We start from the raw sequence: 23,828 nt of genomic DNA, 5'->3' as shown, positions 1-23,828 counted from the left end.
ATTGTATACTCCATTGACACTGACGTACCATTCGAAATCAACAGCACCACTGGTGTGATTAGCTCACTGGTGCCACTGGATCGTGAATCTATCGCCGAGTATCCATTCAATGCGATTGCCACCGACCAAGGAATGGTACCCATGAGCACCACTATTGAAGTTGTCGTGACAATTACAGACGAGAATGATGAAGCACCGGTTTTTATACCTACTCTTCCAGATGTAGTACAAATTCGAGAAACTGAAGAGCCTATTTTCGAAATTGGTTCTGTTCAAGCCACAGATGCTGACGAGCCTAACACTCCAAATTCTCAAATACGATATTCCATCACGGGCGGTAGTGGAGAGGGCGTGTTCAATGTGAACCCAGAAACTGGCAACTTTACCCTAATTGCATCTCTCGATTTTGAGAACACTTCTAGCTACGACCTCTATGTGACTGCCACAGATCAGGGAGCGGTCCCTCTCAATACTACACTTGTAGTGAACATCGCGGTAGTAGATCAAAATGATAACATACCCCTGTTTACTAGACAAACGTACGAGTTTATGTTTGCCGAGGCTAATGAGGTGGGTGCTTCCGTGGGGCAGGTAGAGGCACGAGATCTTGATCTTCAAGAGCAGACCATTGGTTATGCAATAATGTCCGGATCCCCATTCCTACCATTTGAGATTGATTTGACCTCAGGTGTGATATTTGCAAATGCTAGCATCAACAGAGAGGAGCTTGTAAACTATACGTCCCCTCAATTCACACTCACTGTGGTTGCCTTTCATCAAAACGAAGCGGAAATTATCACTGACATCACAACTGTGCTTATTGATATTCTGGATGTTGACGAGTTTGGTGTAGTCATTAACAGCTTTGAACTTGCACCAATTGCCGAGAATACTGCAGTTGGTACACGAATTGGAAGCGTAGATGCGACTGATCGAGATCCAACTAGCATGCTTGTTTATATTCTCACTGTCGCACAAGACCTGCTCAGAATAGAGGAAAATGGATACATATACATAAACAACGTGATTGACCTAGAATCGCCATCCCTCCGCACTTCTTCATGTCCACCTGGCACATCTCCGAACACCAGCTGTATTCCTGTAGTTATCACAGTTATGGATGCAACTAATCCTGGTATGACTGCAAACTCCTTCCGATATCTCATGGTGTCAGATGTTGATGACGAGCCTCCAGTATTGTCACGTGATCTATACACACTCAATATCAGTGAAGCCGTATCCGTAGGCTATCCACTCTCGAACTTGGACATTGAGGCCTCAGATCCTGACTATAATGTAGACTTGATGTATAGTATAGCCCCTGACCAAGGTGTGACTGACTTCCGGATTCAGCAAGCTAGCGGCCTGATAACAGTTGCACGAGAATTAGACTTTGAAAGTGCTCAAGAATACCAATTCACTATCATTGTGGAAGATTCTCAAGGCAACGAAGACAATGCCACCGTTGTCATATACATTATTGATGTGAACGATAACAATCCTGAGTTTGATCTCCCAGCGTACAATACAACAATTCCCGAGAATTTCCCTGTCAATGATGTCGTGATTGTTGTGCGAGCTACTGATGCTGACAGCACCTCTAACCAAGAACTTACTTACCGTATCGCCGGAGGTAATACTAACGAAGCATTTAGAATTGACTCTGAATTAGGTGTGATTTCTCTCAATAATAGTCTTAATCGTGAAAACATTGGCTATTACACTCTGACCGTTGTTGCAACTGATGCCGGTACCAGTCCTCTCACGGGCACCACGTTTGTTAATGTTACCATCAGTGATGTTAATGACCACCCTCCTCAGTTCCTTCAAACCGAGTATCGTGGTTTCATTATAGAGACAGCTGAACTAGGCGACTCTGTTCTCGATTCTAGCGGACAGCCTCTGGCTATTACGTACAACGATCCCGATGAAGGCGCTACGGTTTCGATTATGATTTTCAACCAAGTCCCCTTCTCCATTGACTCCACGACTGGGCTTGTGATTGTGTCTGGACCGCTAGATTTCGAGGAGACCTCTTCGTACAGAATCACTCTAAGTATCCAAGATGATCTAGGCCTCTATGGAGCACCCACACGTCTCCTTATAGAGCTTAATGCGACCAATGACCATGCTCCAGAGTTTGACCAGCCTAGCTACTCGGTGACGATTGCAGAGAACAGCCGAGAAGGTGAAGTAATCCTGCAAGTTGAATCAACAGATCGAGATGGTGCAGAAATCATCACCTACGAAATAGTGACTGATTTTATCAAAGGAGATATTCTGCCAGCTGATCCGTCCAGCGGAATGCTTGAGTCTAGTGGCTATCAACTGACGAATGTCACCTTCCCTTTCCAGATAGACAGTGCAACAGGAGAGTTGGTACTTTTGAGGGAGCTGGACTATGAGGTGGCCCAGGAATGGAGTTTCTCTATCGTAGCCAGCGACCTTGGTGGACTACAAGCCACGGCAAGCGTTACGATTACTGTCATGGATTTCAACGATAATGCACCAAGATTTGCCGAGCATGTGTTTGTAATTACAATTCCCGAAAACTTCACGGCCTCTAGTATTGTACCTGCCTCCACTGCAATAACCGCAACTGATGCAGACTCTGTCAACCTTCTCTTTATCCTTCTGAGCGGTGGCGAGACATTGTTTGCAATTGATCGCAACACAGGTTACCTGTTTGTGACTGGCAGTCTGGATGTGAGACGAGTCTACGAACTCCAGCTGCTTGTATCAGACGGCATGAATGAAGACACAGCTGTGGCTCGTATACAAGTGATGGATTTCAATGATAATGCACCAATATTCTCTGAAGATGCTTATTTAGCGGACATTCCAGAGTTTTCACCCCCAGGCACTTCTGTGCTACAAGTTTCAGCAGTGGACGCTGACGTTGGCCTCTTCTCACAAATCTCTTACTCCCTTGTTGCCGGTGAAGATGCAGATGTATTCTATATTGACGAGACTAGTGGTCAAATAATCACAGCAGCTGGTGCTAACTTCGACTACAACGTTCGCAATGAGTTTCAGTTTCAAGTTGAAGCCCGAGACGGAGCAGACTCGCCCAGAACCACTCGAGTCAATGTGAGAGTCATTCTGGAAGATGTGAACAACAATCCACCCGTTTTCACTGATGATCCGTTCGTAGTTAACGTACCCGAGACCGCTCCCATTGAGAGATCAGTTTTCCAGATAACGGCTACTGATGCTGATGTTGGAAGTAATGCCCAGATCTATTATAAATTGGTGACTCAGAATTCAAGTTTTACGGTGGATGGGGAGACAGGAATCGTACGTGTCGTCTCTGCACTAGACTTTGATGATCCAAATGCTCCAAAGATAATCACCTTGGATATCTTTGCTAATGACAGCGGCAACCCACCACTCAACACAACTGGGACAATGGTTATTAGTATCACCGATGAGAACGACAATGCACCCATTTTCGAAGCTCCGCTGATTCAAATCCTTATCCCTGAGAATGCAGAGATTAACAATCTTGCATTTGTGATTAATGCCACCGATCTAGACTCTGGGGTCAATGGCGACGTTACGTATGATGTGCTGAGTATTATGCCTGAAGATTGTTCAACTAGGTTTACAATTAATGAACTATCTGGTGTAGTGATACTGCGAGAACAAGTGGATGCTGAGGAAACACGCGAATCTTGCACGTTGGTTGTACGAGCAATGGATGCCGGAACACCCTCTCTCTCAACACAAACCACTTACGTTGTCATAGTGACTGACATTAACGAGTTCCCACCTGCCGTCGATTCTACCACTCTGATTGCTCAAATCCCTGAGAACTCTCCAAATGGAACATTTGTATTGCAAGTAGTGGCGACAGATGAAGATTTAAATGGTATCATTTATCGAGTACTTGATGGAGACATTGACTTTTTTGATGTCACTGAGAGTGGTCTGATTACCGTAGCTCAAGATGTGGTCCTTGATCGAGAGTATAAGACGATATACAATTTAACTTTGGAGATCAGAGACGACGGTCTTCCAATTATGAGAACCACAGTGGACGTTGCTATATTTCTAGAGGATGAAAACGACAACTCTCCGGTATTTGTACGATCGAACTTCATCCAATCCGTCCGAGAAAACCACACCCTTACCACTCCTCCCTTTTTGTTTGTGCTTGCCACCGATAATGATATCGATCCAAACAATCGTGTGCGATACATGTTCGTTGCTAATGACGATAACAAAACTGATTATGGTCTGTTTGGCATTGATAGTGTAAGTGGGGCCATTTACCTCACAAACAATCTGGACTATGAGCAAGAGCCGAGAGTATACCATCTCCAAGTGGAGGCAACGGACGGCACCTTCACCGACGAAGCCCGAGTGAGTATTCGCGTGCTCGAGTCCAACGATATTGCTCCTATGTTTATCACTCCTCCTGGCACCATCCCTCTGGCTGAAGATGCTGACGATGGTGCATTCGTGACTCAAGTAGAGGCCATTGACATGGATCAGGGTGTTAACAGCAAGATAACATTCACGCTGGACGATCCTTCTGGCAAGTTTACCATACATCCGGACACTGGCGTCATCTCTGTCGTTGGTGATGGTCAATTCAACTTTGAGAGCAACGATAGAGAGTATGCTATTCGCGCGATTGCCACTGACAATGCAGGAATGGAGTCCAGCGGAGACAATACTGCTGAAACGGGGAGTACATTTGGACATGCCCCTCTCGTTGACCCTAGCGATCGTCCTCTCACCTCCACTCTCTCTCTAATTATCCAGATTACTGATGTGAACGACAATGCACCTCGGTTTATTGAGAATAACTACGTAGTACTGATTATCGAGCACGAGCAGCTGCCTCTGTTGGTGGTGACTGTGCAAGCAACAGATGCTGATGAGCCTGGACAGAACAATTCAATTGTGGGATACAGAATAGTTGGAGAAGGGAGTGATCGATTCCAGATTGACGCTGTTAGGGGAGAAATTAGAACAATTCCTCCAATCGACAGCGAGACACAAGATTTCTACGAACTTCAAGTCCAAGCGTACGACTTGGGAGAGCCTGAACAAGTTACCAACGTGACGGTGACAGTATCTGTTGTTGATACCAATGACAACCGTCCCCTGTTCACACAAAGACGCTACATTGGAGTCGTTGATGAGAATTCCGATCAAGGGACTTCTGTTATCACCGTTACTGCCATTGACGCGGACAATATTGGAGCCACCCTCAATTATACCGTTCTTAATGGGTCCAGAAACGATTATTTCGATGTTGAACTGCAAACAGGAGTTATATTTACAACCAGTGGAGAACTTGATCGAGAGACAATGAGGGACCCTATTCTGTTCAATGTTCAAGCTACCGATGCAGATGGATTTATAGCTGTCACTGAAGTGCTTGTATCAGTGGCTGATGTGAACGATGAAGAGCCATCATTTGAACAGGGAATATACTCGTTCAACATCTCAGAAAATACACCTATAGGTCAAGTTTTTGGTCGAGTCACTGCAATCGATGCTGATACTGGACCCAATGCTATCTCTGAGTACTTCTTTGAGAATGGAAGGGACTTATTTGACACTGTTCCCTTAGCTGGTGACTTGATAGTGTCCTCCCCTCTCTGCTTCAGTGATCCCCTTACTCAACTATACTCTCTCGCTTACATTGCTGAAGATACGGGAATGGACTACTTTAATGATACTACAACGGTTGAGGTGTCAGTGTATAAAGAGAACAACTTTGCCCCTCAGTTTGTACAGCCTTCGTATGTCAGCCGTGTCGATGAAGAAGCGCCTGCAGGTACAGAGATACTCTCAGAGCTCCGAACAACGGACCAGGATATCTGCTCTGGTCCTCCCGTGTTTGAAATAGTAGCTGGAGATTCTGCAAATACTTTCGACATAGAGCCAACCACAGGTCGCATTTTTCTAATGAGATCCCTCACAACTGATGATTTAACATTCACACTAACACTTCGAGCCACCGACACAAATAATAACATTCTACCTAATCTCTTGTCTGAGGTGACTCTCACTGTTCTGATTGGTCAGTTGCTACCCATCTCCATGGTAGTGAGTAATGGACTCACCGTGCCAACTATCTCACGATTCTCTACCGAAGAGTACCAGCAAGATATTTGGGTGGCGGATGCTTCGGTTCTCACAAGCTCTCCAGAAGTTACCTATATTCTAGGAGACCTTAAGATAACTGCTTCTATTCCTGTGCAACCAGCTCCACCTGTTAGCGTTAGTGCTGTGATACTCGAACAGATTATTTACCCAGACTTCCCTCGTGTATTGGTCGGAATTCAAGTGACAGGTGAAGGATTTGAGAAAGCATCAATTTCACCAACCGATTTCACTGTTCTGGTTGGGACAGAAAGTGATACTTCAGGTTGCACTACGATGTCTCCCACTGGTGGATGTGTAGCTGTCATTGAATTACCACCAAGCTACTTTGTACAAGATAACACATTTGAGGTATCATACTCTGCCGACCTAGGTACTGGCATTATAGGTTCTGTGCAAACAGTGAGAGCCAATGCCTTCCCATTGTCAACTACTCTCCCATGGATACGAGTGGAACTACCCAACCGATTGGTCTATCCTGGCCAGGAGTTTGATGTGACTGTGAGCGGACGTACAGATAAGCAAGTCGATTACTTCAGTATCTCTTGTGAGATCTCTGATGGGCTTGAGTTTTCGGAGCTCGCCAGTTACACAAATGGCTTTGTTGTTAACTATGCCTCCAACAATGGTGTATTTACGCTGACTGGTTCGAACAACAATCCACCTAGTGCAGAATCCACTTTCAATTTTGATATTGTTGTCAGCGTATCTTTGGACAAGGATGCCAGTGTGAATGTGAGTTCACCTTTGAATTTCAGCTGTAACGTGAACTCTCTGACCAACCGTGATGGAGAAGCAGAGATCTACAACTTTCCAGCCATTCATCTTGGACCCAGTGTGGAGGGATCATGTGACATTGTCCTCGGTACCCCCAACACAGTAGTATCTCTATTCAACTATGCATCTTCCAGCACACTCATCAACACTGCTGTCCTCAATGGCGAGATGGTTTCCAAGACTCTAGCGGTTCAGGGGATTCTTGCCTCAGGCATTGTCACTACAGAACTTGACAGCTTGTACTGTGAGAGCATGAATGAGAGAGTGTTGCAGGTTGCCGAGGACTGTTCTCGGGTCTATGTGAATGGAAATGAGACGGAAGGTAGCGAGAGTGTGGGGGTTAGAGTATCGGCTTCCTCATTGGTGGACATCGTGTATTTTCGAGTCTGGTATCCATCTGACGTTCAACTTGTGCTGGGAGAGGAGGAGCTTAGTCCGATAGCCAACCTCTTCCAAGAGCAGTGCGAACCAGCCTATGAGTCCACTGGCATTCAAGTTGAGGGCGTGTTCTCCTCTGGAGACGATAGTCAAGTTGTTTACGTAACCGAGTTTGTTGCAAACATCCTGCAGAGTTCTGATAGCTCCGTCCTAATGGTAGAAAATAACCAAGACTCCTACGCAGTTCGAGTTAGGGGAGTGGCTGCAGGCTCCGCTAATGTATGGTTTGCTGATGTATCCGGCCAAATCTACCAATCGTCAGACATTGTAATTTCAAGCTCTAGTGTCACCATTCAAGGGATTAGCCTGAGTCTGCACTCTGACCTTGTCCCCCGCCCTCTGACCACTGTTCTTCCTGGAGTGCCATCTCTTCAGAATACAATTGTTGCTTTGGTAGCAGATTTCAATCACCTTGATGTTCAAGTGGACATTCTTGCTGAAGCTGTGCTTAGCAACGGACGAAACTTTGAGCTGTCTGAGTCTTACGGACTCTCATTCCGCTCTACTGACCGGGACGTGATTCAAATAGTGAACTCTGACATCATTGTACGAGGAACTGGAATGGGACAATTCCTAATTGCCGAACTCGATCAAACAAACTGCAACGTTAACATTACAGTATCAGAGTATGTGGAAGTTGTATTAAATTCCATTGAATCCATCCAGCTTATAATTACCAACACTACACTTTCGCTTGAGCCCCACTATGGCATTCTTAACATTCCGTCGCAAACTACATACGAGGTAGACCTGATACATCAAGATGGCATGCGAGTGCGAGTTACCAATGACGACAGGCTCCTACTAACAGCTCCCGATCTCCCTACAATTGAGGGAGGTGTCCTGAGTACCGCTGACCTGAATATCAGCCATGCTGGATACCATACTGTCACGGCTTTATACAGCTATGGTAGCTCAGATTATATGGCAAGTGTCGATGTGGAGATTATAGGAATTCAGAGCATAACACTGACAGCAGCTTCCTATCCCACTCACTCCATGTCCTCTGAAGACTTGGTGCTGGAGAAATATAATAACACCGCCATTTACCAAGAAGCTCAGTTGATGGTTTCTGCAATGCTATCCAACGGAGGAAGCATTGATATCTCAGATATCGATTCTGTTGCGTTCAGTCTTGACAGTTCTATTGCCAGCCTTAACGATCGAGTGGTCACACCCACCACTCCCGGCAACCTGACTGTGACAGTCGATTTGGGAGAACTCTCAGATAACATCATCCTAACAATCTCTGACGAAATAATCACAGCAACTAGCATCCCTTCGTTTTCACTACCAACGACTGTTGATGATCTCCTACAAGGCACTCTTGGTGAAACCTTCTCCTCTTTAGTGACCGTGATCTTCAGTGATGGTGTATATCTACCCAACATAGTAGCGTACAACAGACAGCTGGCAATGGCTACTGTTCAGTTCTCTGCAAGCACAGACGCTAGTGTGAGTGTTGATGAGGATACTGGAGAAGTTACTTTACTCAGAAATTCGCTTGATGACATTACCATCAATGCAACTCTAAGAAATGGTGTTGTCGTTAGTGTACAATTTAATGCCGACCTAACTCCCGTGATGGGACAGGTGGATGTGACTGGTTTGTTGTATGGCCACACTGCAGGTGACAATGTCAGTGTAGTGCTCTACCTCAACATTGGAGACCAACAGCTAGCTGCTCTTGAAGTTGAAATTTACTTCAATTCGAGTGACCTGCAGATTGATAGAGTTGCTGATTCTAGTCTACCGACTGTCATTCGAGGTAGAGATGTACCAACCTCCTCCATCCTCTCCACCAGCTATACTGACACTGCGGGAATGCTGAGAATTGGTATTCTTGTTACCGAGTCGATTACAACCACCACCTTGCCACACATAGCCACCGTACAGTTCACCGCTTTAACATCTGAAGTTCCATATTTCTACCTCATTGCCAACACTGTAGTGAACAGTGAAATGGAGACTATAGGAAGTACCACACCAAAAGTATCGCAAACTTCTGTCTTCAACTTTGATCCCTCGGACATAAACCTCTCTTCTTCACCGCCCAGATGCAATGCGCCTCCTTGCTCTCCAGAGGAGTGCATGACAATCGCTGCAGGACCAGTGCCAGGGGATACCAATGCTGACTGTGTGTTTGACTTTTTGGATGCGCTATTCCTGCAACAAGTGATTGCCGAGCTGGCGCTTCCAGAAAACGATATCAATCTCACCCCCAGCCAGTTAGAAGCAGCTGACCCAGACAGAAATGGAGAAAGCAACCCCTCAGATGTGCAATTCCTTATCAATGCTCGTCTGGGCATATACCCCATAGTTAGTGATCTTGTTATTCGTTCCGTCGATTCCGAATTCGCTAATTGTCAGCTCACAATAAATTTGACTCTCCATGGCTACAAGGGACAAGTAGACGACACCAACTTTGTCTATCTCGGTATTTTCCACGGCAATGCAGAGTTCCAGACACAGTTCGATAGCACCACTTTTAGCAGCGGAGACAAACTGTCAACCATCTCACTTCCAGTGGGTGCTTTTGGAGGGTGGATACTACCGGAATATTTTGGGGAGGGTGTGTACGGACTACAGACTGTACCAGGTTTAATTTCACAGACAGACATCGGGCTAGTGATCATTTATGGAAGCCTTGATCCCGCGGGACTTCCCACCCAAGAAAGGACGTTGTTACTTAGGGGAACACCCACACTCCCTCCGGCGTACAGTTCACTCTCTACTGAATTCATGCCGCTATCTGGCCAACCATCTGTGAGTGTGCAACTGAACACCTTCAATCCAACACAGTTCTTTGATAACAGCTTCTCGGCCGAATTGTGCTTCAATAATTTCAGCCCAGTGTTCAATCCAAACTTGGGTTCTATCATTGTGACTACACAGAATGAAGATGTAACTGGAGTGCTTAGAGTAGTCAGTGCCACTGACAGGGATTTCCCCCTCCCAGCAGGTCTAATCCGCTTCAGCCTTATGAATGTCAACCCTCCAGGGGTTGTAGACATCAACTCAACGTCGGGTGAAATATATGTTGTGGGCAGGCTCGATAGAGAAGAGTCTGCGACAATTGCAGGCATGGTGGTTGCTACTGATCAAGGCCCGGATGTGTTTACACGACGGAACGTCACACTTCCTTTGGTGATACAGCTGGTGGATATTAACGATAATCAACCGCTCGCCGAACAGTCTCTGTACGATATTGGAGTTCTTGAAGATGTTCCTCTCGTTGACGGAATGTCACAGTCGGTGTTTGACTTTACTGGTAATGATCGAGACGCAACTGCCGACAATAACGGACTCTCGGACACGCTCACTGTCCTACAAGATGGTGTCATCTCTACAGTGTTTGTGGCTATACCTGGACCTATTACAAGGGGAACCAGTGGCAGCATTTTCACTGTTAGCCTCCATCTCATACAGAGTCTGGACCGCGAGACTAGAGACAGTTATAACTTGTCAGTGATCCTACAAGACAATGCCAATTTCGGTCCACTAACCTCGACTGTTGAGATTCGAGTGAGGGTCTTGGATGCAAACGACTTGCGGCCAGTCTTCAATTCCCCAACTAGGATTGGAATTCGTGAGAATAATATACTTGGAACTGTGCTTTTGGAAGTGGTAGCCGTGGACAATGATATTGGTCCGAATGCTCTATTCAACTACACAATTAATAGCATTTTCATTGCTGATGATATGGGAGCAGAAGGTCCGAATCCAGAGTCAGCTTTAGAGTATTTCTCTATTGACCCTGTGACAGGAATTCTGACTGCAACCCGTGTTCTAGACAGAGAAGGACCTCACAGTTTTATCGTGACTCTACTTGCAGAAGAGATCAATATTCCCGGAGTTATCCCGGCCAGTCATACCATCTGGGTCATGGTGTGTGAGGAAAATGACAATGCTCCAGTTTTCAACCAGACATCCTATAATGCTGACATATCGGAGAATTCTGAGCAGGACACTTTTGTAATGCAGTTCACGGCAACTGATAGTGATCTTGGTTCATTCTGTGACAATCCTATCGACGAAGATAATGCAAATGATAATCAATTCCTTTACAATATACTCACGGACGATGCTCCATTCTCAATCGATGAGTCCACTGGTAGTATTTCTGTTAATGGTACTCTGGATTACGAGAGCATTGCCAACTACACTATTGTGGTCCAAACAACGGACTTTGGTGTTCCACCCCAATCATCTACAACAAACATTACCATTTTTGTCGTAGATTTAAACGATAATTCACCAATTCTCAGCAATACCACATACTATAATTTGGCAGTCGAGAACAGCTTCATATCTACTATTGTGATTGACTTCATCTCTGCAACGGATGCTGACAGCGGAGATAATGCGGAGATTAGGTACAACTTGACAGGAATTGGGAATGAAGATTTCAAAATCAATTCTAATACTGGTGTGATAGAAACAGTCGAATCGCTGGACAGAGAAAGACAATCACAATATTTCCTCACTGTAACAGCGTTTAATCCTAATAATCCTGATAGAAGCGACACTGCTCAGGTGATCATCGATCTGATTGACATCAACGACACGCCTCCTGTCTTCTCGTCTCCTATGTACAGAATGGATATCAGTGAGAACCTACCAGTGGGAGGTCTGGCTATAGATGTGAATGCTACTGATTCGGATGAAAATGCCGATCGAAATATTCGCTACTCTCTTCAAGAACCTCATTCGCTATTTGCTATTGACCCAGTTTCTGGTGAGATCCGTACATTGGGCAGCCTCTGTACTATGGAAGATATGGAGTACAACCTTGTGGTGGTAGCCGAGGACAACCCGGGAGCTCAGCTGCGTTTTACAACACCTGTCAACGTCACTCTCAATGTCAGGGACGATAACAGCAACGACCCAATATTTTCAAGACCGGAGTACGCTGCTGTAGTTCCAGACGGAATTGAATCTGGAATGGATATTTTGATTGTCACTGCAAGTGATGAAGACATTTGCTCACCTCCCTTCACATACTCCATCATGATGAGTGAGCCCATTAATAATCGGTTTGTCATTGACGGAGCTACTGGTATGATAACTACGAGTGCAGTCTTGAGATCAACTGATGCTGAAACCTACTTCATCACCGTGCTTGCTACCGATTCGGGAACCTCAAATGTGCGTACCGGAACAGCCATTGTTATTGTCAACGTCGGAGAAACTGTGCCAGTTGATTTCACCACCTCTATTGGCTACAAGGTCAACAATCCACTGAAAACAGCAGAAGATGATGACATTAGCACATTCCAGCAAGATTTCATCAACGTGTTTGGGAGCAGTGTTAATTTCCGAGCTCAGTTTGGTGATATTTCTCAATCAGCAGACATTGAAGTGGAGCAACTTCCTGCCAGCAGGGCTAATGCTGTCCTTCTCACTCCAGAGGTCTCTTACGACAGCAGAGTGGCCAAGATTGCATTGGGAATCACGGATATGTTCGGGAGCAGTAGGGTTGAAGACGCTGATGTGTTCATGGAGATTGAATTTAACGCGATGAACGTGACTTCTTATGCAACTACAATTTCTACCCGTGCAGTAGTGAGTATTAATATTCCTCGACAATGGTTCTCGTTTACCGCCTCAGAAACTCGCACAGTGATAGTTAGGTACGGTGTTGTTGGCTACGCTGCAGTTGAACAGATTACAACGATCACCCTTGCACCAGAGCCCGATTACAGAACGTTATGTGCCACTTCCTCCACAACTCTCCTGGTTATGCAAGTGCCCTCTTATACTGTCTATAATGACCAAGTTATCTCAGTTCCTATCCTTGCTCAAAGGAGCAGTAGCTACTACATGAGCTCATTTTCTCTAACTTGCCAACTGGAAACTGGACTGCAGTTCGAAGAGGACGCGTTTGCCCAAACTTTATGGGCCACTAGAGCGGAACTGAATGATGCAAAGACTGAAGCCAGTCTCACTGCGAACAGAATTGGCGCTGTGCTAGAAGAATTTGAATACGAAGAATTGGTGAGCCTTCAAATAAGAGTATCTGACAATTCAAGGCCGTTGAGCATATCATGTGATTTGTTGGGAGCTGTGGACAGTAACGGAGATTTTGAACAATATACAAACGTGCAAGTAGTCAATCGAGACGGCTGTAGACCCAGCTCTGGCACCGTGAATCCAGCGGAAGATGTAATTGTTGGTGCTCTGCATGCATCCAGACAGACTGCACTCATCAATGATGCTGTTCTATCAGGCCAACAGAGATCAGTATTCCCCACTGTGTTATCTGTTGTAATGGCAGCTGAGCCAAGATTTGAAGGCCTACTGGCTCAAGGCACTGCTCGGGGCACTATTCAATGCTCAAGTGAAAATGATAACATCGTTAAAGCAACATCTAATTGTGACGAAGTGTTTGTGGATGGATCAGAATTCATAGGCTCAAGGACTGTGAACATTATACTATCAGCAACATCTGTGCAAAGTGGACTGTCCATCGGCAATAATGCCTTCCCAGTCAACCTTGAGTTCCAAGTTTGGTATCCTGACCTACCCATCGCAATGAGCGTGCTAGACGCCACCCTCAGCCCAGTGGAAGGATGGGTGACCGATGCCTCTGGCAGCTGTGCGGACGCTTACCAAGATACCGTAGTCGAAGCAATCGCCACGTTCAGACGTAACCCACAAGAGAATGGAGTGAGAGTGAAAGTAGAAGATCTGCTTAGTATCAGCTCAACAGCATCTTCTGTTGCAATACAAGGCACAACTGTTATTGGAGTAGCACCTGGAGCAACATTAGTGCAAGCTCGCAATCCAAACAATAACAATATAATTGCTAATTCCGTGGACGTCACTGTGAATACAGACACTTTAAGACCAGTTGAGATCGATACATCTGCAGCAAGTAGTTTCGATATATCTACCCCAGTTTCAATTCCATACCTCGGCGGAAGTCCATTCCAGGCCAATATCGATTCCAGTCTATCATATGTCAGTCAATCGGCCAGCCTTGTTTCCACGGTAATATTTTCCGATGCCATAAGGCGACGAATCACCAACGAGGTCATGTACTCGTCCCTAAACTCCAGTGTGCTCAGTGTGAGTGGAAATGAAGTCACTGTATTGGCCCAACCTTCTGAGAACCTTATCCAAGCAACATGGCGATCTGCTTGCGACGGAAGTATTGTTCTATCAAGGCCCGTGAATCTGGATATTGATTTGGTTGTACCTGTGATTCGAGTTACGATTAGCGAAACAGTGCTCATTCATTCGTCAGACCCTGCAGCAATCTCCGGTGTTGTGAACGTACCAACTCAGTCAAGCGTGACCGTGCAGCTGGTGTATTACAAGAACGGGCGAGAGCTAAGATCAGTTGATGTCACACAAGATCCAATGACTCGCTTTATGTTTTCTCAAGACGATATTTTATCCATTGCACCAAATGTTGTTGACAACACCATGACGCTAACGGCAACTGCCTCCGGTGTAAGTGATAGCATCAACCTAACTGTTGGCTACCAGGCTTTGGAAGAAGCAAGCCCAATCACCCTCTATCTAGGCTACAGCACCTCCATTGATATTGAGACTAGACATTTCCCAGCCTTCAGCGGGTCGGAAAACAGATCAGTGAGTGTTCTGAACAGAATTGGAAATACTGGTGTGTACCAGCGAGCACTGCTCATCGCTAGCTTGAGCGTAGAGTTCCCTGAAGAAGCTGCCGTCCAAGACTCTTACGATATCACTTCCAGCCCTTCGTTGACATACTCGTCCAATGCAGCTGCCGCTGTCTCTCTTACTGGTGTTATAATGCCTCAGGCTGTTAGCACTGTCAGCGTAACCGCTACATTCATTAATGCTAATCTAGCTGATAGTTACACTGTGATTGTCACAGGTCAACGTATCCCTGTCAACTCTGTTTCCGCTTCACTGTCGAATGGTGAAGCCATCATTGGAACCATTGGAGAGCTAGTCGAGACTACCATTTCTGCCTCGGTTGGTTTTGCTGATGGAACTAAACTGGACGAAGCGTTTATACCAACTGGACAGGTCATTCCAGGCCTCTTCGTAATCACAAATAACAATCCAGATATCTTTGATATCGACCCGGCAACTAACCAGCTTACTATCCTACAATATGCCCCTGGCCCTGTCAGCATTACATTTGCAGCTAATCAAGACTTCACTTCCACTGAAAATTTATATTTCTATACAAATCTTGAACCTCAGACAGGAGAACTTGATGTTGGTACCACAAATACTCGTCCTATCTCACCCGTGGAGCAAGGAGAAACATTTTATGTACCTCTCAGATTTAACATTGACTTGAGTGGAACTGAAATCAGTGCACTGGAAATTGGTGTGTCTTATAGTGATGATCTAGTTGAACTTATTGACATTTCTGCTGGTGATTTCTGGACACCTGACAGTCGCTTTGAGTCTTCCCTGAGGGAATTCCGTGGTTTTGTTTATCTAGGAGGTCTCGTTAACGACCAACCTGCCACTTCCGGTATTGCAAATATAGCGCAACTCTCATTTAGAGCTCTCAGTGATGCGTCTGGGCTGGCAGCAATCAATGCTCGAGTGATCAAACTGCTGGACCGTAGCAATCCTCCTCAAGACATATTCAACTCCTTGCCCATCTCTCCCGCTGCCAGTGTAGGTGTGTTTGTCAACTCCACTGAGGAAGAAGGCACACTCCCAACACTCCAAGTGGATGAAGCCATGGATGCCCTTCAGCCTACTGTTACTCCATGCAGTGGTGGTGTGTCAGTGGATGGTATTGAGACTGGCGATGTTAATGGAGACTGCATCTTTAACCTTGACGATGTTCTAGCTTTCCAAGATGGTGGATGTGCCTCCTATCCTGATGTAGATGCTGACTATGATGGACGATGTGACAGCCAGAGAGATCTGCTATTCCTCCTCAGGGCCAGTTTTAGAATTGTCCGCTTTGTACAGAGTATTTCCGTGACTTCCGCTACCAATGACGATTGTTTCCTCACCATTGATGCTACTCTATCTGGCCGAGGCTCTCCTGTTGCTAACGGTGCTCAGACCTCTCTCATGATTGGTCTATTCCATCGCAATCCAGGCTTCCAACAAGAAGTTGACGCCACTACAATTTCGCTGAATTTTGGAAATGTTATCAGTTCAGGCGACTATCCATCCAGTTCAAGTGGTGGATTCTTCGAAGCTGCTCCTCAAGATACCTCGTCCATTTCTTATAGAACTGTGCTCAAAACTGCTATCGCTCGAGAAGACGTCGGTCTCATTCTAGTTCAAGCTCGTGTAGATCCGTACGGCACTATTTCTTCTGATAATAGAGCTGAGGTTATAACTCGTTACAATTCAATTCCGTCTTACTTCCCAGAGCCAGTTTTCTCTGTTATCGAGCGTCCATCTGTTAACATTCCGTTCATGTTTGAATTGGGCTTCAACCCTCTCATGCTGTTCAACCAGACCTTCTCTTCTCTGATATGCATCAATGCTGGAAGACCAGTCTTTTTCCCCTTCACTACTGAAGTCGAAGTGTTTGAAAATATCACAATGGGCAGTTTTGTCGCTCAAGTGTTCGCTAACGACAGTGATGCTGGGCCTAACGCAGAAGTAATGTATTCGTTTGGCAATGACTCTTCTTCCCTTCCATTTGATATCAATGCTACAACAGGAATAGTAACTCTTGATCTTGACTCAACCTTAGATAGAGAGACTACTGAAAGCTACTTTGCTTCTCTTAATGCAGTGGATCGAGGTGTTCTCAGTGTTCTGTCAGGTGTGGGGGAGCTGGTTGTCACGGTGCTAGATATTAATGATAATTCACCTGTTTTCGATCAAGACCCCTTCCAATTTTCCGGCATACCAGAGGATGCACCAATGGAAACGTTTATCGGCGCTGTGACTGTTAGTGATGCTGATATAGGAGTGAATGCTGAGATAACCTTTAGTATTTTAGAGCCAACATTCCGTATTGACAGCCAAACTGGAGAGATATTTTTGATTGCCGGATTAGATTTTGAAGCTCAAATGATGTACACACTTAACGTAACTGCTAGTGATGGTGGTACTCCAAGTCTGTCTACCAATGCCATAGTAATTATCAGTATAGATCCAGTCAATGACAACCCCCCTCAGTGTGAGCCTCTCCAACGACTTGCTATGGTACCAGAAAATGAGATTCTAGATGCCAACTTCTTTTATATCGAGGTTTTGGATGCTGACCTTGGAGCAGACCACAGTGTGCTGAACTTCATCCTTGTGGAACCGAGTGATGAGTTTGGTGTTCGTAACGTTGACGACATGACAGGGGCACTTTACACGAAAATTTACAACTTTGACCGACTAAATGTTCCTAGTTACAACGTTACCGTCATGGTATCAGATGTGGATGGACAGAACTGTTCGGTTTCAATTGAAATCGTTGTGGCTGAGCCCTCTAGATTCTTGTTTGAAATTGCTCCTTCTAGCAATGGCTTCTTTTCCAGTCCTGTGAGACCAAGACCTGAAAAAGATGGCTTCTACAGAGAAGTGTCATTCTTCAGAAACTCTTACCCTCAAACGAACGTGAGTGCTTCTAATTTGCGTTACTCTGCAAGTGCCCTAAGATCCTCGCAGCCAATTGCAAGAATTGATGGAATTATTCGTGAGGATCAAGTATGGTTCGACAAACCGATTGTTAGCGTGGCTGCTCAAGTTAGAGACGAGTCCCTGGGTCCTTATGTTGACTACTCCCTTGTCCACCTGGAGATTAATCCAACTGGTATGTCAAGTCCCATATTTGTTGGATCTAGCTGTCGTGGTGATCCTAGGTCCTGGACTGGTATTTGTCTAGCTGAAGTTGAAGTGCCATCGTCTTGGTTTGACAAGTACACTACAGTGAACGTTGTGATCGTAGGAGGAGATATAAGAGAAGAATTGGGCTCAGTAACCCTCCGTAAACTTTCCCTCCCTGCCAATATTAACGAAAACTTAGTAGTAGAGCTTCCTTCTTACTCTCTTTATGCAGGACAAGAATTTGACATATGGATTAGTGCACCAAGTCACCTCTATGTACAAGCCCTGCAATTTGAACTGTCTCTTCCAAATGGCCTCTCCTCTGCCGGTAATGTTGATAATGACCCTAACTGGAGATGCTCAAATGTGACTGCCAACAGCAATTTGAGATATGCTTGCATCAGAGTTGACAACCAAGAGGAAATTCTTTCACTTCTGGGAACAAATCTATTTTTCTCTATTCCAGTCGCAATTGCAGACGGTATCGCTGTGGCAAACAATATGGTTAGTGTGACTACTTTGTCCCTGGTAACCGAATTTGGCTCGACTATAAGTAGGGCATATCCAGCTCAGATGTACAGTATGGATGGTCTGACTACAACAGGCTCTGCAAGTCTCAATCTTGTTGAAACTCAAGCAAGAGGCATATTTGCAGCTGTACCAACACCCGAGATAATCAATACCACTCCTCTGAATGGTGATTTTAAGACTACAGATGTATCCAGCTTTATCATCTACAACAGAGCTAACGTAGACACTGAATTTGGTGAAGAAAACACTGATAACATCAACTGTGCAATTGTCGATTCTACCACACTAGTTTTGAATGGTAATGGTTGTCAAGTGCGTACACAACTTGAACGTGTTACATGTACGGGAGATTTTAATGTTTCAGTGACCCATGATCCTATGGGCTATGTGTTTCAGATGCCAATGAGAGCATGGTGTGTCGATGCTATGTCACTAGAATTGTCTGCAACAGACACGGAATTGAATCTAGTTGCTCCAAATCCAGATTGTACTGATTTCTATCAAGAGGCGAAACTCAGTCTGTATGGATACTTTGTCAATGGAGATCAACAAGGCCCTCTGGTGAACATCGCTGATGTGCCGTTTGTATCAAGTAATGCTACTGTAGCAGAGATTAACCTCAACACAGTTAGAGGAATATCTCCAGGAGATGTCACTGTTTCTTTGCAATTCTTCCCCGAAGTCTCCCAGGCATTCACTGTTACAAATGAGGTAGTGAATGTTTATCGTCTCTTCCCTACCGTATTTTCATCAATAGACGTTGAGATTGAACCTTCGAGTTTTACTGTAAATAGCACCCTTGTCGTTTCGGCTATAATCAACCAGAACTTTGATGGGATCAACATTATAGGAGACTACACTTCATTTGTATACTTCACTGATGGAGCAAGATATGATGTTCCGAGTGATATGATAACCATAGGCACGACAGACTCACAAGTAATCAGCACATCTCTCGCCACCATTGGTGCTGGTGAAAGCATGCTCTTCTTCTCTTGGACGCCCCAAGGCTGTACCACTCCGCAGTCTACTGCAGAGGTCCCTGTGAGGGTCTCCGTACCCCAACCACAACAGCTTATTGTGCAACTTTATGACAATGTAATTTCTGGAAGTACACGTGGTGTCATTCTTCCTGAGACTCCTTCTAACGCCTCTGTTAGTGTGACCGTGATGCTTGATGATGGAAGTGTGATCATACCCAACTCTTTCACATACACAGCATCCGATAATCTGATTGTGAGCAATACTAATGATGGGCTGGCTGTTATAGCAAATACAACATTCACTAGTGCCAATGGAACTGTTACTATCATGTTCGGAGATTTTGTTGAATCTATAGTGATTGAAGTTTTGGATGTTATTGGTATCCAGTCTGGACTTCAATCATTCCCTGACCCACTTTCCAGCCCTGCTAACTCCATTTCTCTCTCACGAGTTGCTAACACCAACGTTCAGCAACAAGCCATGATTGTAACCAAAGCTATCCTTTCAAACAGTGAGAGAGAGTTGCTCACTAACGTGGAGTACAAGATTGGCACTGGTGGAGTCGCAGTATCACCTGAGGGTGTTGTAACTCCTACAGGTGTATCAGGCAGTGCTGTTATTGAAGTAACTGCAGGGGAATTCACGGTTGATGACCAGCTGACTGTCGTTCTACTGGATAACTCTCAATCTGTCATAAACATTCAAACGCTTGAATTGCAAGAGTTGTCGGCAACACAAAGAAGAGTTATCGCTAACCTTGCATTTGCCGATAACACCCTTATTAATGATGTCATAGATTTCAATAGTTCACTATCATCTCTATTGTCCTTTGAAGTGATTCCACCTCATGTGGCCACATTCAACAGTGCCAGCTGGATTCTCGAGATTATTGATAATCACTATGACGTTGTCACCCTCATTGCATCTACCGAGTCCTTGGTCAGCACCCTCAACTTTACGGCCAATCTAGAGCCTGCCCTGGGGGAGATTGACCTCGGGCAGACTGACGGCATCCCACAACCACCAATATCTTCTGGAGAGGAATTCACAGTCGATGTCCGTGCCAACACAGGCGGTAAAAACATTGGGGCTCTCGAAGTGAATGTGAATTATGATAACAAAGTTCTCGAGTTAGTCTCCATTGAGGATGCCGTGTGTGCCACCATGATTGAAAGGACGAACTCGCCACCTGGGGAAGCCCTCTTTGCCTTCCTTGTAACTGGAGAGATCACTGAGGACGTGCCAACAATTGCTCGCCTGGTTTTTAGATCTACTGGTGCTTCTGGTGTGACCTCTGTGGTAACCAATGCAACCGTGCTTGCTGACAATTCTCTTGCCCCCTTCTCTTCGGATGCTATGAGCGTCTCTCGACTTGATGTGCTCGTGGGCTCAGGTATTGGTGATACCAGATCCATTCAGGCAAGAATATCATCACCCCCTACGTTTATCGATCTGGTAGATGTTAACGGAGATGGAATGTTCAATATTCTGGACTCAGCGACTATCCTAAGAAGAGTTGAAAGCCTCGGACCATATTCTGGCATAGAAGATGCCAACAAAGACCTCTCAACTACTTTTGCTGATGCTCTCTTCCTGAGTCGAGTGTCTACTGGCCTGCTTCCATTCTTGAATTATTCCAAACTGCGGATGCCAAGTCCAGACACAAACTGCACGCTTGAAATAGAGCTCAACCTGCTGTTCAATGACAACGGACCATCGAGAGACAATACGTTTGTCTTTGTGATACTCTCCTATCCCAATGCAAGTGACTTGATTGCTCTTAGCCGTTCAGAGCTGGGTGGTTCTGGTGTGATCTTGGATTCCACTAGCGTCATGTTCGAAGCAAATCTTCAATCACCAGAGAGTTCCAATTTTTTCCTAAGACTATTCACTCCTCTTGGAGATCAGTTCACAAATGTGGGAGCAACCTACTTGGTGGTCTCAACTGACAATTCTGGTCAAACTTCACCTGAGCGCTTTGTCTCTTTCACCAGAAGTAATGACGTGTTCATCACCAGTGAAATGCTGCGACCTCCTCAACTGAGTGATATCAGTGTAGTATCTCAAAGAGACCCCAATGTTGTTCTAGATGATGTGTCAATTGGTATGCGTGGCGGTTTCCATCCATTCAATGCTTTCACCAATACTCGCAGATCTGACTATTGTAGTTTTGACGGTACAGTATTCAAGGTGTCTGTACTAGAACGTGCACCTATGGGACAAATGATCGGAGATATTATCACTGTGTCAGTAGATCTAGTTGCATCAGGTTTCCCTACTGGTAATGAAACGTATTCAATTATTAGTGAAGAAGTGCCTTTTGCTCTTGATCCTACTAGTGGAAGTCTCGCAGTAAGTGGTGATTTAGACTTTGAGACACGCAATGAGTACATTATACTCATTCAAGGAAGCGCTGGAGATATTCCATTTGGCAATGCAACAATTATCATCACTGTTGTTGATGTGAATGATTTCCCACCAATGTTTACTAATTTGGACTTTATTGTGAGCATCTCCGAAGACAGACCACCAAGTGATGTCTTAGCGATATTCAATGCAACTGCTACTGATGAAGATTCCGGAAGAAATGGTGAATTTTTCTTCTCTCTGAAAGATCCTCCACCACAGTTTATAATCAACAATGTGACTGGATCTGTGTATCAAATTGGAGTCCTTGATCGAGAGGTTCTGCCATCCTACAATCTAACATTGACTGTGACTGATTTCGGAAAGCCAAATGTCTTCTCCAATATTTTATATCTAGAGATTGATATACTAGACATCAATGACAATGCTCCAATGTTTATTGATGCTCCGTACACCTTCTTTATACCTGAAAATTTCTATATCAATAGAACAGAAACATTCACTGAGAGTGTAACTGCTGTGGTTGATCTCGATGCTGGTGCTAATGGAGCAGTCACCTTAACACTCATACCTTTGGATGCAGATTCTCCTTTCCAATTAAATGGAACCGGTTATATACAAGTCACTGGTGAACTGGACAGAGAGGTCAAGGACAGATACGAGTTTTTGATCAATGCATCTGATAGCGGAATTCCTCCTCTCGTTACCAGTACTACCCTTACCATAATCGTAGCTGACATTAACGACAATGCTCCCTTCTTTCTGCCTGGCAATGATATCATGATCAGTGTGGAAGAAGACATACAGCTGGGCACTGTCATCTCTACATTCACAGCTATAGACAATGACACTGGGGACAACTCAGCTATAACGTACAGTCTGCAAAACCCAAATGTCCCATTCTCTATTGATCCAAGCACTGGCGAGCTTTCCATAAACGGCACTCTTAATGTAGGCACTGTGAACAACTACACACTTGAAGTGATTGCGTCTGATGCTGGTGTTTCACCTGAATCAACTTCTCACACTCTGTTTGTGAGCATCATCGAAGGACAAATTGTTGATTTGAATTTAGGAGAGGACGGATTCACTTTCGGTTCACGTGTAAGATCATCGACTAAAAGCTACACGCAGAGGGTAGGATATCTATTCAGCCAGGAAATTGGCAGCCCTGTGTCAGCTAGTGCAAAACTCAACACAGCCGCCACTGGAACAGTGGACCAGCTACTCATTCCAAATCAAGGAAATATCGCCGAAAAATTCATCGGCTCTGTGCTCAATTCCGAAGTCAAGTACAGCTTGAAAACTGTAACAGTCTTCATGCAAGCACTTGATACTAGAGACACCATTGCTAGGCCTACTGTGATGAGAGCTAGGGTTACAGCCTCGGAAAGTTTGAGAGGACAAGGAGGTCCCTCCGTTGTCGAGGCTACTTGTACCACTTCGGAGGAGCTTGGATTTTGTATTGCACAAGCTGTGCTTCCTGACGAATGGTTTGCACGAAGTGAGACAAACATTGCCAGTGACAACGTTAATGTTTGGATAAACTTTGACTCCGACACGTCTTCTGGTACTTCCATTGGAGAGCTGGTGGTTGAACATTCTCCGGTGTATGCCATTGATTTAACATCTGCCATCATAGAGCCCATTGCCCCCTCACATGATATCCTGCCCGGTAAGAACTTCACCATTGAAGTGTTTGTGGTGTCTCCTCTGGACAGAGAGTACGATAGCGTAGAGGCGCGCATTGTGTGGGATATCGATGAACAACTAATTGATCTGGTGGATATCAGCTTCGACACTGACCTCTGGAGTTGTGGTAAGTGTTTATAAGTTTAATGTATAAGCAAATTCCCTTGTGATCA

The 23,828-nt window shown here is 45.0% G+C and overlaps 1 protein-coding gene across 1 annotated transcript in view; it reads left to right on the top strand.

The window, feature by feature from the left end:
* The window catches only part of LOC135350105 (uncharacterized), a 32,910-nt gene that overhangs the window by 4,821 nt on the left and 4,261 nt on the right, over nt 1–23,828 (top strand). Inside the window, exon 12 of the mRNA XM_064548819.1 lies at nt 1–23,782. Within this exon, the coding sequence (XP_064404889.1) occupies nt 1–23,782 (23,782 nt within the window). The remainder of the gene's footprint in view (nt 23,783–23,828) is intronic.

The sequence above is a fragment of the Halichondria panicea genome, chromosome 16 (genome assembly GCF_963675165.1).
Source record: "Halichondria panicea chromosome 16, odHalPani1.1, whole genome shotgun sequence".
Taxonomy (NCBI): domain Eukaryota; kingdom Metazoa; phylum Porifera; class Demospongiae; order Suberitida; family Halichondriidae; genus Halichondria; species Halichondria panicea.
Note: the sequence above shows the minus strand (reverse complement) of the source record. Positions and strands in the feature narration are given on the sequence as shown.